The following is a 12,449-nucleotide window of genomic DNA, read 5'->3' as shown; positions in this document are numbered from 1 at the left end:
TGTTTAAATTGATTTGGAATGATCGAGCTCAACAAGACAAATAGGTTCCTTAATTTTTTAATATAATATGAAAATACTAGGACATTTCCAATGTGCTCAAAAGATAACAAGACATCATAAAAGTTAGCTGATTTATATCACGAACATTGTACATCGTTCATAGGGCGTCATTTTATTCTGTTGCTTGTTCGTAAATAAAATATATAGAAGCCAGCGAACCGAAAAATATTAACTCTTCGCATCCATTTAAGTGGGAGAGTTATTTTTCCCCCTTTCTATTCCGGTTCGCAAATTTCCTCATGGCAAATAAACCCTAGTTACTTTTCTCGGTCGGTTGGTCGAGATTACTTCTCTCTCCAACAAGACTAGTCGGAAGTAGCGGCGGCGGAGGCGATGGGCGGCAAGGGTTGGCGGCGGAGGGAGAAGAACTACCAAGCGGCCCACGGCGGCGTAACTCGTCTCCCTCCCCCTCCTAAACTCAAAGAGCTCGAAGCCCTTCCCTCCAAGCTCCGCAAGATCATGGAGTTCAAGAACCCCTCTTCCACCAAGCCAGGTTTCTTCCCTTCCCTCCCTGCACTCTCTCCCCTCTCTTCTCTTTTCATTCTTAATCAACTCTATAATAGCTTTCTGGTTGCCTTTTCCTTTCTTTTTCCTTATATTATTGTTCCAATAGTTAAACAAGCTGTGTTTTTAGGGTCTTTGCGAAGTTCCGAAGATTCGAGGAATGAGAGGAGGAAAGGAGGTGCTGCTGGTGAAAAAGAAAAAGTAAGGATTCTTTTGAATTCAAACTCATCTTTGCAATATTTTGCCAAAAGCTGGACTTTTTCTGTGATGAGTTAGGGTTTTTCATGTGATTATAGAATTTTTTGAGCTAGAGAGGTGTTATGCTTGTAACTTCTTGTTCTTGCAGCCGTCTTATATTTTGTATTTTTGATGGGTGGAAGGGAAGATAGTTCATGTGCTTGCAATTTCAATTAGAGGCATGTAGTTATACAAGACAAAATAGTGTAAAACATAAAAATGGTGAAGTTTTGTTCGTCTTGATCATTCTATTGATGCAACTGCTGGATTATGATTATGATTTTTTATTATTATTGTCTTTTTAAATTGTGATGGATTTTGGGGAATTTGATGGTTAAGAAAAAGGATAGGAGATGTATCACTTCTTTGCCTAAATGACATGATGACTTATCCCATTTTGCACCATCGATTTGTGATCCATTGAATTGGAGGAAGGGCCAGAAATGCAGTTCCGTATCCAAATTGCTATAGAGCAGGTAGCTGATTACCAGTGATTATGGACACGGCCAGCCATATTCTATTTCTAGTTTGCTTCCAAGGTTATGAAGTGAGGAAACAATTCGAATGCTTGAGAAGCTTTTTCTACTCATAGAACAAAAAGTCATGCAGATAAGCTTCTTTACAGTGTACCAGTGTATGTGGTAGCATCTATAGTTAATATCCTCATTGCCCCTTGCTGGAGATATAATTGAATTTAGATAAACTTTCAAAATTAATATGGATTGTTTTGAGCACTTATATGAGGTTATCACTTTTTATGAGATGTTAGACTTATGTTAAAAAAAGTCAAGAACATAACATAAAACATTTATCTATTTCACTTGGACATTGTGATATACCTTTCTTTCTTTTATTATGCAACTTCCATTTTCTTTAATCAATTATTAGTTATCAATGCTACTGTTGAGAAGTGGTTAACAGACAAAATATAGTCCTAGAAACAGCATGTAATTGTATTGGTGAGTTGTTGAATAATGTCATATATTATTGAAGTTGTTAAACTCTAATGTTCCATATTGTGGGGAATCTTTTTAATTTTTTATTAAGTTTGGCCAATGTCAAGACTTGTTGAAAACAATAGGAAAAAAATTATGGTATGATTTATATATGTGATTTTTGTTTATTAATTTTCACCAGAAATCAAAGGCTAAGAATGGAGATGAAAATTACAGATTATGTCTGAGATATAGAGAAAGAGCATGATGATACATTTTTTTATGTAAGAAGATTCCATTATTGTGTCAGTATTTAGTATTTGTTAATAACAAAGTTAACATTAAACAATGAAGGAAAGTAAAGTTTTGAGAACATTTTTTTTTATCTAAGCAATTCCACTTCCTTCCTTACTCCCAACTGGCTAAGACCGAATATGTTTATGCGCTCAGTGAGAGGATTGTTGCCTGGTTGGCAACTAGCTGTGGCAACTTGCCCAAGCTTTTGATGGAGCCTTCTCTGGTATAGGCCAAAAATGCCTGCCCACTGGGTGAGAGATTAATGTCAGGTTAGTAACTAGTGACGACAACTTGCTGAGCCTTGGCTGGATCTTTCTTTGTTGAAGTTGCAGCCAAGTACCTCTTATTTGGATAAGGTCTGCTGTTATTGTTGATTCCTTTGGATGACCAGCTATCGAGACTATAAGAATTTAGGTATTATCAGCCTTGAATCTTGCATGCAGCCAAAGTCATTAACTTGTTGGAAAAAAACTGCCTTAAGTAGTCTCCTAATTGAAGCAATGGGTTTTTATAATTTCTTTGTTGATTCTTGAGCACTTTAATAATATATATGTCATTGTACGTGAGTGAACTTACAGTATCTTAATCAATTCTTAATTTATGTTATGTAAGATTATAAGAAAACTATGGTTACTCAACTTGAAAACAATAGAATATGGCCATGTTGAATTAATACACATTATGTCTATATAATCTGCTAGGAAAGTATGGCCTGTATCATGGGTAGGCTGATGGGCAGCTACCACAGATTTTCATGAGGATACCTAGTGGACTGGAGACTGCATCTTCATCTTCTAGAATTTTGAATGACAATGAAAGGAGAAGATACTATTTTTTGGTCAAATTTTCATTATATGAATCTAAGATTTTCCACTTACTGTTTGTAACCATGAAAACTGCATAAACCCTGCCCTAATAGAGTTATAATCTCCAAGTTATATTTAGCCTCTGCCTAGCTTTAAATTAGATCATTTCTGGACAAAAGTGGGAGCTTAAACTCCCACCAAATGAAGTGACTGTCACATGAACCCCTTAACTCTGCATGACTACTCAACAATTTACACGACAACTCTAAATATCTCATAATTACTCAATAAAAAAATTGGCCTGAAAATAGATTCAACAATACTTTTAAAAAAAAGATCAAACTATAAGTCTATAACCATGTCTAAGAAGGGAATATTCCAATCATATGAGATTGACAACATAGATTTAAATAAATAACATAGAAATAAATAAAACAAACATTCTTGACTATTGTTGGGCTTGTACAAACTATGATATGTTGGTTGAACTCATTCCATGAACTTTTTCTTGCAGCATGGCCCACCTTTTGAGTTGGATCTAGAGATAGCACTCTACTTTATTTTCTCCTCTTTTTAGTGCTCCAAATTCTTTTTAATATATTCCTTTAATGGACTCTTTCATGGATTAGATGGATGCTCCAAAAACTTCAGATTCATATTCCAATGTTAAGATGCTGCACTGCATGGTTGTGAATTGTTGGGTTGCTTTTAGATTAAATTTAGCCATTAGTTTGTTCTTTCATCTCTGCTTAGTTTTTAGTTTAATGGGCCTTATGGAGCCTACAGCTCGAGATTAAAAGATCTTGGGGCTAAAAGCCAAATCAGCCCTACAAGTAGTGGGGCTCATACATGGGCAGGCAGCTAAAAGAAGGAAAAAGAGAAAGAGGCACATGGCCTCTCTCTCCTTTCCTTCTGCGCTTCCATATCCCTAGGGATATTGTCTCTCTCTTTCTCTTTACCACCAAGGGGCCAGTTATTTTGACTCCTGATTTGTTTATCAAGATTGAATGTTATCATTGCTTTTAATTATGCAAGAATTTCAGAACAGCAATGATACCCTTCCCATTTGTTACAACTATGAAATGAAACCTTGGTAACCTTAATGCAATGGTTTGAACTTCAAACACCTAGAGAGGATGTCTTTGCTTAGCTGAAATTTAGGAAACCACCCAGAAATTTTCTTGAAACCCTAAAATTCATTCAAACAGCCATCCTAAGCCTCTCTTCAGCATCCTTAGCCATAATTTTGCTTTGAATGATCAAGCTTTATACCTGAGATTCAATGCTATCTTGTGAGTTTAATGGGTTAGAAATCTCAACTCATTATAGGATAATGCTATGTTCTAATATCATGGGGCAAGGACTTCTACTTGGTATATATATTTTACTTGTAACATTTATAATATTTTCTGGATATTTAGTTCGACATTTAGATCATAAATGGAGATCCATGTGATTTTTATTTCTTTTCTTTTTCTCTTCTGTATAGAGAAAATGTCATATTTTCACTTTAATTTAGATAAAACAAGATGAATATTATAATTTTGGGCTTTATGTTTGTCACCATTCATCAAATTCAATGGAAATCTGTAAATCTTTTGATAACATGATTAGGTTGTATGCAAGGCTATCATAGAAAATGTCCTCTTCTAAATGGAAGATACTTACATGAGAGAAAAGTGCAAAATTGTTTCTTCGGTTGAATGATTACCACAAGGTTAAGAGGATATCTAGGAGGTATTGCGCCTTTCCTCTTAAACGAAGCTTTGAGGGGACTTTACCACCAAAGTGCTTTGTGTGATTATTTAGGCTAATGGAATCACTCATCAGTTGGAAAAACAATCAATTCACTTTGTTTTTATGAAATTTTATGAAGGACCTAAGCTTTATACTAATATAGACCTTTTACTTTCATGTTCATCCAAGAAAAAAGAGTATTTCCTAATCCCATGTAAGGTATTTAAGGCTTGTGGTAGGGTTGGAGATGGACCCAGGCCAACCCTAGGTAGGTCAGGCTAGATTTGCTTTAGGTCAGGTTGGACTAGCTTCAAGTTAGGCTTTGGGCCTGGCTCGATGTAGTTTGATCGGGCTTGGGCTTGTAATCTAGAACCTAGTTAGTTTTCAGGTTGGATTTGATATGGTATTGGGCCGAGTTTAGGCTTTTGGCATAGTCCAAGCCTGGTCCAAAACCTGAGCTCGACATCTGGCCCAAAGCCCGAGCTTAATGCTTAGCCCGAAATTGGACCCAGACTGAACAAACTCTAAATCCATAACCTAAATGGCCACACTAAGAGGCTAAGGCACCTAACTCCTCACATCCTTGCCCCATCCCATCCATCTATCTCTTTCTTTTCTCCCATGTCCTGGTTTCCCCGATCTCATTCATGAGCACCTCCTTGGTGACTTTGCCTCTCTTGAAGCTATTCTTGTTGACCCCCTCGCTTCACCCCTTCCCCTACTTCCTTCCCTTCATTGCCTGCCCTTGATCATTGCTTCTCATAACATTGCCATGTCCGACCGCCTTTACCTCACCCTACCCTATAACGCCGTGACTCCTATACTAGACATTTGCTTTGGTGGTGACTTGTTGTAGGCCTTCTAGCCTCCAACTGCTGCCCCCTGCACACAATCTTCCTCCCCTCTAGTAGTTGAAAAACAGACGGTGCATGGTTGAACAGATGCGGACGACTTTGGCTAGAGGTCATTGATCTCCCCCTCCCCTATGTGGCCACTGGCCGGGGAAGCCAGAGATGGAGGCTAATGAAGAGATGGTGGTGACATCTAGAATGGAGGTGTTCGCTAGTGGATGGGGTAATGGCCCTTGCTATAGGCAATGAGGATCTGAGTAGGGTTGTCAAAAGGCCGAGCTGTTCATAAACAACTCATGTTTGGCTGGAATTTTGTCTCAATATTAGCTTGTTTGGGTGGAATTTTGTCTCAATATTAGCTTGTTTGACTGGTAAACGAGCTGAATGTGAGCTAGGATTTTGAAATCGAAACGTAAACTAGTTAAACATGAGCTAGGCATAGCTTGTTTTCATTCAGCCCGATATAGTTCATATATATATATATATACATACATACATTTGTAATATTAAGCATTAATTTTTGTAAATTAAAAATAAATGTTATATTATTTTTCACTACTATTATATTTTTATTTTAAGGAATAAATTTATAGCTATTGTATCCAAACCTAATGGCACAAATATTAACCTATTTTCTAATAATATTAGAGCCCTTATATTTACATCGACCAGCTCCTTTTTTTTAGTGGGAACCTAAACTTCCTAACTCTTCTTCACTCTCCCTTTCTCAAAGGTTCCAATTGTTGCCTACCATTTCTTTCTCTATCGCACCCAATTCATTGTCACCTCTCTCTCTCTCTCTGTCTCTCTCGCCCCCCCCCCCCCCACTCTTTACAATCTGGACCAAAAGGGTGTCTGAGGTGTTGCTTGCTCCTTCCACTGTGAGGTCCACGACGATGGCTGCCAAGAGGCCAGATCCAATGCCTCGAGGCGTCGCTGCCTACTTCCACAGTGAGGTTAGCTACCATAGCTGGCCAAGTGGTTCAGATATAAGATATGATTCAAGATTAGAGAGATGAGAGGGAGGACATGGAGTTCTTTTTTTCCCACTTTTCCTTCGGCAACCATGGCTGCCAAGAGGTTCAGATCCAAGGTCTAATTCATGATCAGAGGGATGAGAGGCAAGGTTTTACTTATTTTCTTTTTTCCCATCTCTACTTAGGGTTCCCCCTCTCCATCATTGCTGAAAGCTTAGTTATCTCAATGTTTTGAGCCTATTAAAGCTTCAACCAGCTCGACACAAAAGGAGACAAGGTTAAGCTCTGCCTTTCTAGCTTGACTTGATGCCAAGCTGAGCTTGAGCTAGGCCTTCTTGCTTGTGTTTGGCTCATTTACACCCGTAGATCTGTGCTCATGGGAATGAGCTTGAGCTTGACTCAATTTGGGCTTGGGTTTGGGCTTGTACTGGACCTTAAAAGAAAATTGTGAGGCCTAGGCTCGGACCAAGCTTGGTTTTTTTTTTTGGGTGCCAAGAGGGAAGCCCAGAGCAGTTCCAGCATCTAAACTCATTTAAATAATTACAATAAACCTTTCAATAACATGTATAGTAATGGGAAAAATGTGGACCCTATTATATGTAAGACCCTTCAAATTATAGGCTATAGTTTGAAAATTGGCTTTGATGTCTATTCTTAGTCCTGATCGTACATAAACTTCTTATAACAAAACAAACAAAGCCTAGACACAACCAGAGACCTAGAGCCTCCTTAATAAATTCAGATGCATCGAAAGGACCTGATTGAACTAAAAAGAAGCTGCTGCTTCATCCTTCTTTCTGCTACTAATTACCTCATCTTGATTTTAGGGCCTTCATAATGCAACATTTTACTGCTAATTAACTCGAACTTTCCCAAATTAGATTATGATAAAAAATATATTATTCCTTCATATTTAGGGCCTGGTTGGGAACATCCTACCAGAGTCGGCAGACCAGGCTGGAGAAAGGGAAGGAAAGGAGAGAGAGCATGAGACATGGAAGGAGAGTGCGGGGAGGCTGGGTCTCAATCGCTGCCGGAAGAAAAGAAGACCTCATGAGGTCCCTTTTCTTTCCCGCTGTGATCAGGCCTGTGACCTCACTGTGCTCTCCCTTTCCTTCTTCCACCCCCTCCCATGCTCCGCACCCCACGTGGTTTCCTCTCGCTATCTTGCCAAATCTGGCTGGGTATTGCCAAACAAGCCCCCAATGGTGATCTAAATCCCTTCCTGTCTTTATTTATTAGATGGAATAAGGCTTCTGTGTTGCTTATAATTTATAGTAGCTGCGAGAAGCTATAAAATAGTATATTGTGATTAGTGTTAATCTTCTAGTTGTGAAACTTGTACTTATTGCTGTTGTATTTTTCACGTATGTGAATTTTAAGGATAATTTGTTAACTTGTATGGAATTTTGATGCATCATTGAGTGAATGCTTCTTTATTTTCTTACTCATGGACTCTTCTTTTAAAGGGATCCTGCCAACTGGTGCAGCAGGGATTCATATGTTCCTGCCTAAATCGTATATATAATTATATTGATCTACTATCATGCAAATGAACAACCTAATAAGTATTTTATCTAATTTTGAGGATGATTTTGGCTTATCTAGGGGATTACAGGAAATTCTTCTCGATTTTCCTGTCTCTTGGTTTTCTATTAACACTTTCATTTCTTGTGTGCATTTAAAATTTGGCCTTCTGGGCTATTTGATAATTGTAGCATGTGTATCACATATGAAGTGTTCTGAATGTGATCACAGAAAGCAAATCCAAAAGATGTGCACTCTTCCGCTGGTGTAAATGTAAGAAGAGGAGAAAACTTTGAGAAGACAGCATCAGATGAACATAAAAATGACAAAGATGCGACTACAAATTCAAGCATAAACAATGACAGTCAGCAAAAACGAAAGAGGAAGGCAGTTAATGACTTCCGCTTTCAGGAGTTAGATCAGGCTGCATCTCACGTAAGGAAGAAAAAACGCAAGGAGTAAGTGTTTCCTTTCCTCGATGATCAAATTTCATGTATATATATGTACGCATGTATGTATTATTTTGTCCTGAAAAAGCATCTTGGTATCTCGATTTATTTTGAACAAATTAGGCTAATCTTAGTCCCCAACATTTTCTTGATTTTGCAACAAAAAGTGCAACTTCAAAACCTAATGAATGTGGAGTCTTATTCCATATCAGCTCGTATTTTCTCAGATGTATAATATTTTAAGAAATCAGGGGAAGGCGGCATTTTGACAGTTGCCAACACAAACATATTAAACTTATACAAGGTCTTTAACCATATCATACAATTCTCTAAATGGTCATGGTAACCCATTGACATGATGTTTCAAGGTTCTATTATTTTCTTTTTAACTAGTTCCTCGTTATGCTTGCTGCATGATTCTATGTGTTTCTAATTCTTTTTGACTGAATATGAATGTGTGTATATATATATAGTGTTATATGTCTTCTTGTTTCATTCCTTTCTTTTTTCACTTGTTTCTATTGCTGTAGAATCTATTTGTGCCTTTCCATCCAATTTTTGAATGGGCATATCATTTTCTAGATTTTTCAGTGCTTTTAATAAGTTGTTTCATGTAAAGTGCAAAGTTATAAAATAGAAATATATGGCACTGAGTTTAACGATACGACTATATTGAAAATATAGTATTCTAATGTTAGATTCATCTTGGTCAATATATTATGTGCAATTAGAGTTTGACAAGTCACAAATTATGAAATTGTTTTTATTTCTTGAGTCAAGAGCAATAACGTGTTAGAAAATTTCCATATAGAATAAGAGACAAAAATATTTGAATAATTCTGTATGTACTTATTTATAGCTGTTGAACCAATATGGTTATTCGCATGGTTTCAAAAAGTCGCTGAAACGGGATAATATGATCAATATGTACTGTTCTGGTGTGAAACCAGCACTGGTATGGATGCCATGATGCCGGAACAGCTGATTGGTACCGTACTGCTTCATACCGATGTGCATTAGTGATACTGTACCAGCCCTACCGGTCAGTATTGATGGTTTTTCATTTTTTTTGGAGTGTTAGGTTGGTGTCTTCTATCTTGAATTCTCATCAAAATATTTCTGCAGCACTTTGTTGATGCTTCCTACTTTAAATTTTTTTGACATTTTTTTTAGCTCCAGCACCTAGATATGCTTCCAGAAATTCTCATATCTTAGATAACTATTATACATAAAATTGTAGAACCAGTAATAGGTTGTCACTAAGACCCGTGGACCTGGAGCTGACCTACACCCAGTTCAGACCTGTAGACTTATGGATGAGGCGTGGCCGCATGAATCCAAAGTTAGATTCATAAAACTTTTCAAATCTGGGTCCAGATATAGAATACTGGTATTCGACCAGGACCAAATCTGACCTCATCATATACTACATTAGGCTACAAGTCTAATTGTTATGACCCTGATCCACTCCAGATCTGAACTCAGCAATAGTTTATTTGGTAAATATTTTATAAATTTACTCTTATACCCTTCACATTTCTTATATAAAATATTAATTCCATTTCGAAACCATGCCATTGATGAATTACTCTAAGCAGTAAATGATGAAAATTTAGCTACCTAAATATTGGTATTTGCTTATGACCTGGTTCTAGACTTGATCCATACTTGACCTAGACCGAGTGAGTGTCAGGAAAGATTTGGACTCTTAATGTACATGCACCAAAATTTAGTTCCAATTAGTCTTGTGAATTCTCGTACACAAAAATGGACCAATCAGATTCTTAAATGGGTAAGATTTGAGTAAAGTACCCATTTGAATTTTAGTTTGGAGGTATTGGGGCCCAACCAAACCTAACAGGACTCTTGGTAGGCCCAAGGCCCATTCGGGTGGTCTAGGATTAAAGTATATCTATGGCTTTAGAAGTTATCCATGCTGCCATTCTAGGATGGTGGAGTGGTCTTTTGTTGTGAAACATAAGTTGGCGGATAATTGTGATGGGTGGAATCTAGACTCTGGAGTGGTTCATCATTTGTCCAAGCAATTTGGCTCTATTGGATCTCTTGACTTTGTTTCTCTTCATTGTACGTATGGGCTCTTCCATTTTTGCAATGAAATTACGCAGAAAGAGAAAATTGTTATTCTCCAGAGCTGCTGCTCCCCCCGCCCCTCCAAAAAGAAAAGAAAAAAAAAGGCTTTTACTTTTGCTAGTCTCAAAGCTACCATCTTGCTAAATCTTGACCAAATTCAGAAGCTACAGCTTTTAGCAACTTGTTATATCTTTCTGTTGAAGTGGAATAAACTTAAAGGAGGAGCGCGTAATAGCAACTCTTTGGGGATGCATTTCCACTTATTCTAAAGAAGGACTATTGACTCACTTTACATGACAAACTCTAATTGGTGATTTCCTTATTATCCGGTGCTCCCAAACAGTAGAGAAAGCCAGGATTTGTGTCTGACTGCTATGAACGGACTGATCGATTCAACTACTTTTTGATGACCCACTATCTGCGGATAGACGGAAAGATTCCGTTGCTGAATGACTATGGTAGCGCCTTCTTCGATGAAGAAAGATATATATGGGCTAGTTGCCCTTATATATCTATTCCTTAGTCAACTTTCCTTTTATGTTCAACCATGTCGATTCTAGCTTTAGCTTAAGCGGATGAAACTGACCTTAAATAACCTATATTTATAGAGTTCGACCAGCAGCCTCTAGCAGGGATAGGAGCGGAGCGTAAGGCCCATGGAAAATCATTCTTTTCCTCTCCTTTCTCGGCTCGTTCGTTGGCATCAATTCAATCAATCTCTCTCTTTGAATTGCCGAGAGCTACCAGTTATGTAGGCGCCAACTCCCAGTTTTTTCTCTTCTTTCTTTTTGAGTTTAGTGACAGTTCATCAAAAATTGTCCAAGATTACTAGATCGAGCACGCGCATTTTTATAGTCCAAGAGCTGGTATGAGTTTTTGCTTTAATGAAGCTTTTCTGATCATTGATTGAGTCCAAACAATAAACTGTTGCAATTGTTAATTTCATTTTAACATTTTCTCAGAAGTACTTTGGGGAATGTCTTATTTTACTATCTGTAAAGGTATCTTGAAGCTAAAAAGAAGAAGCACAAGAAAGCAAAGACAGATGATGTTCCAAACTTCCCTGGGCGTGAAGACATCAAATTTGGTGAAATTGTTGAGGCTCCGCCTAGGTTGTCACTTCCAAAGGTATCCCTTCTGAATTCTGTCCTTGTAAATAAGTTATTGTATATCTAATTATTGTTATCTCAATATTTAAAAAAATTGGTAAAATTGAAATGAGTATCTATTTTGAAGGCATTGAAGAAACCCCTCGATGCTTCACGTGAAAGAATGAGGTTACAGGCAATTGAGGCTTACAGGAATCGCAGAGGATGGACGTCTAGACCTGGAATCCAACTTCCTACTCTTCCAGAAACCCCATCTTGACTGTTGTTCCCATTACCTTTTTGGAATCCGGTCCTCCCATTATGGTCCTTGCTTATGGTGGTATCATGGACCTGGGACTAACTTCATGCTTTGTGATCCACCTTTTAACAAATATGGAACTGTCCATCGGTTAACAGTTCTGATTTCGGCTACACCAACCAGAGCATGTCTTCATACTGATCTATGTATGCTGCTTAAGCATTTGTACACGTGCCTGTGAGGAAATAGAGACAAATTTTGACATCATACAATCTTAATGATAGATCCCTTAATGTTTTGAATTAAATTAAGAATCCATGTATACAGGCAAACTGCTGGAGGATGAGTTTAGGCATCCACAATCTTCGTGTAGATTTATGGTTTCTATACCATCTTAATGGTTCATTGCTTAATGTTCTGAGTCAAATTAAGAGTGCATATATACAAGCAAACTGCTTAAGGATTGATTTTTCAAGTTTTCACTATCTTAGGTTTATGGTTTCTCTACAATTGATAACCAACATGCTTAATGTTCACAGAATTGGTATGGGTATTGCCTCTGCTAGAAAACACGTTTAAGGCTTGGTTGATACCAGTTCATCCAGTTGTTCCATCTGGCTGAACAAGATGT

At 37.6% G+C, this 12,449-nt stretch overlaps 1 protein-coding gene across 1 annotated transcript; it reads left to right on the top strand.

Moving 5' to 3' along the window:
• Positions 1-248: 248 nt before the first annotated feature.
• LOC103698423 (coiled-coil protein) lies at positions 249-12,231 on the top strand. The gene is made up of 5 exons (XM_008780434.6): positions 249-553; positions 695-765; positions 8,163-8,389; positions 11,473-11,599; positions 11,708-12,231. Exons 1-5 carry the CDS (start codon positions 394-396, stop codon positions 11,837-11,839), a joined length of 717 nt encoding a protein of 238 aa, XP_008778656.3. The 5' UTR covers positions 249-393; the 3' UTR covers positions 11,840-12,231.
• Positions 12,232-12,449: the final 218 nt, after the last annotated feature.

This window comes from Phoenix dactylifera, chromosome 16, assembly GCF_051530095.1.
Source record: "Phoenix dactylifera cultivar Ajwa chromosome 16, Ajwa_hap1_PhDact_Kaust_v1.1, whole genome shotgun sequence".
In the NCBI taxonomy this organism is placed as follows: Eukaryota; Viridiplantae; Streptophyta; class Magnoliopsida; order Arecales; family Arecaceae; genus Phoenix; species Phoenix dactylifera.
This window is presented reverse-complemented; position numbering and strand designations above follow the sequence as displayed.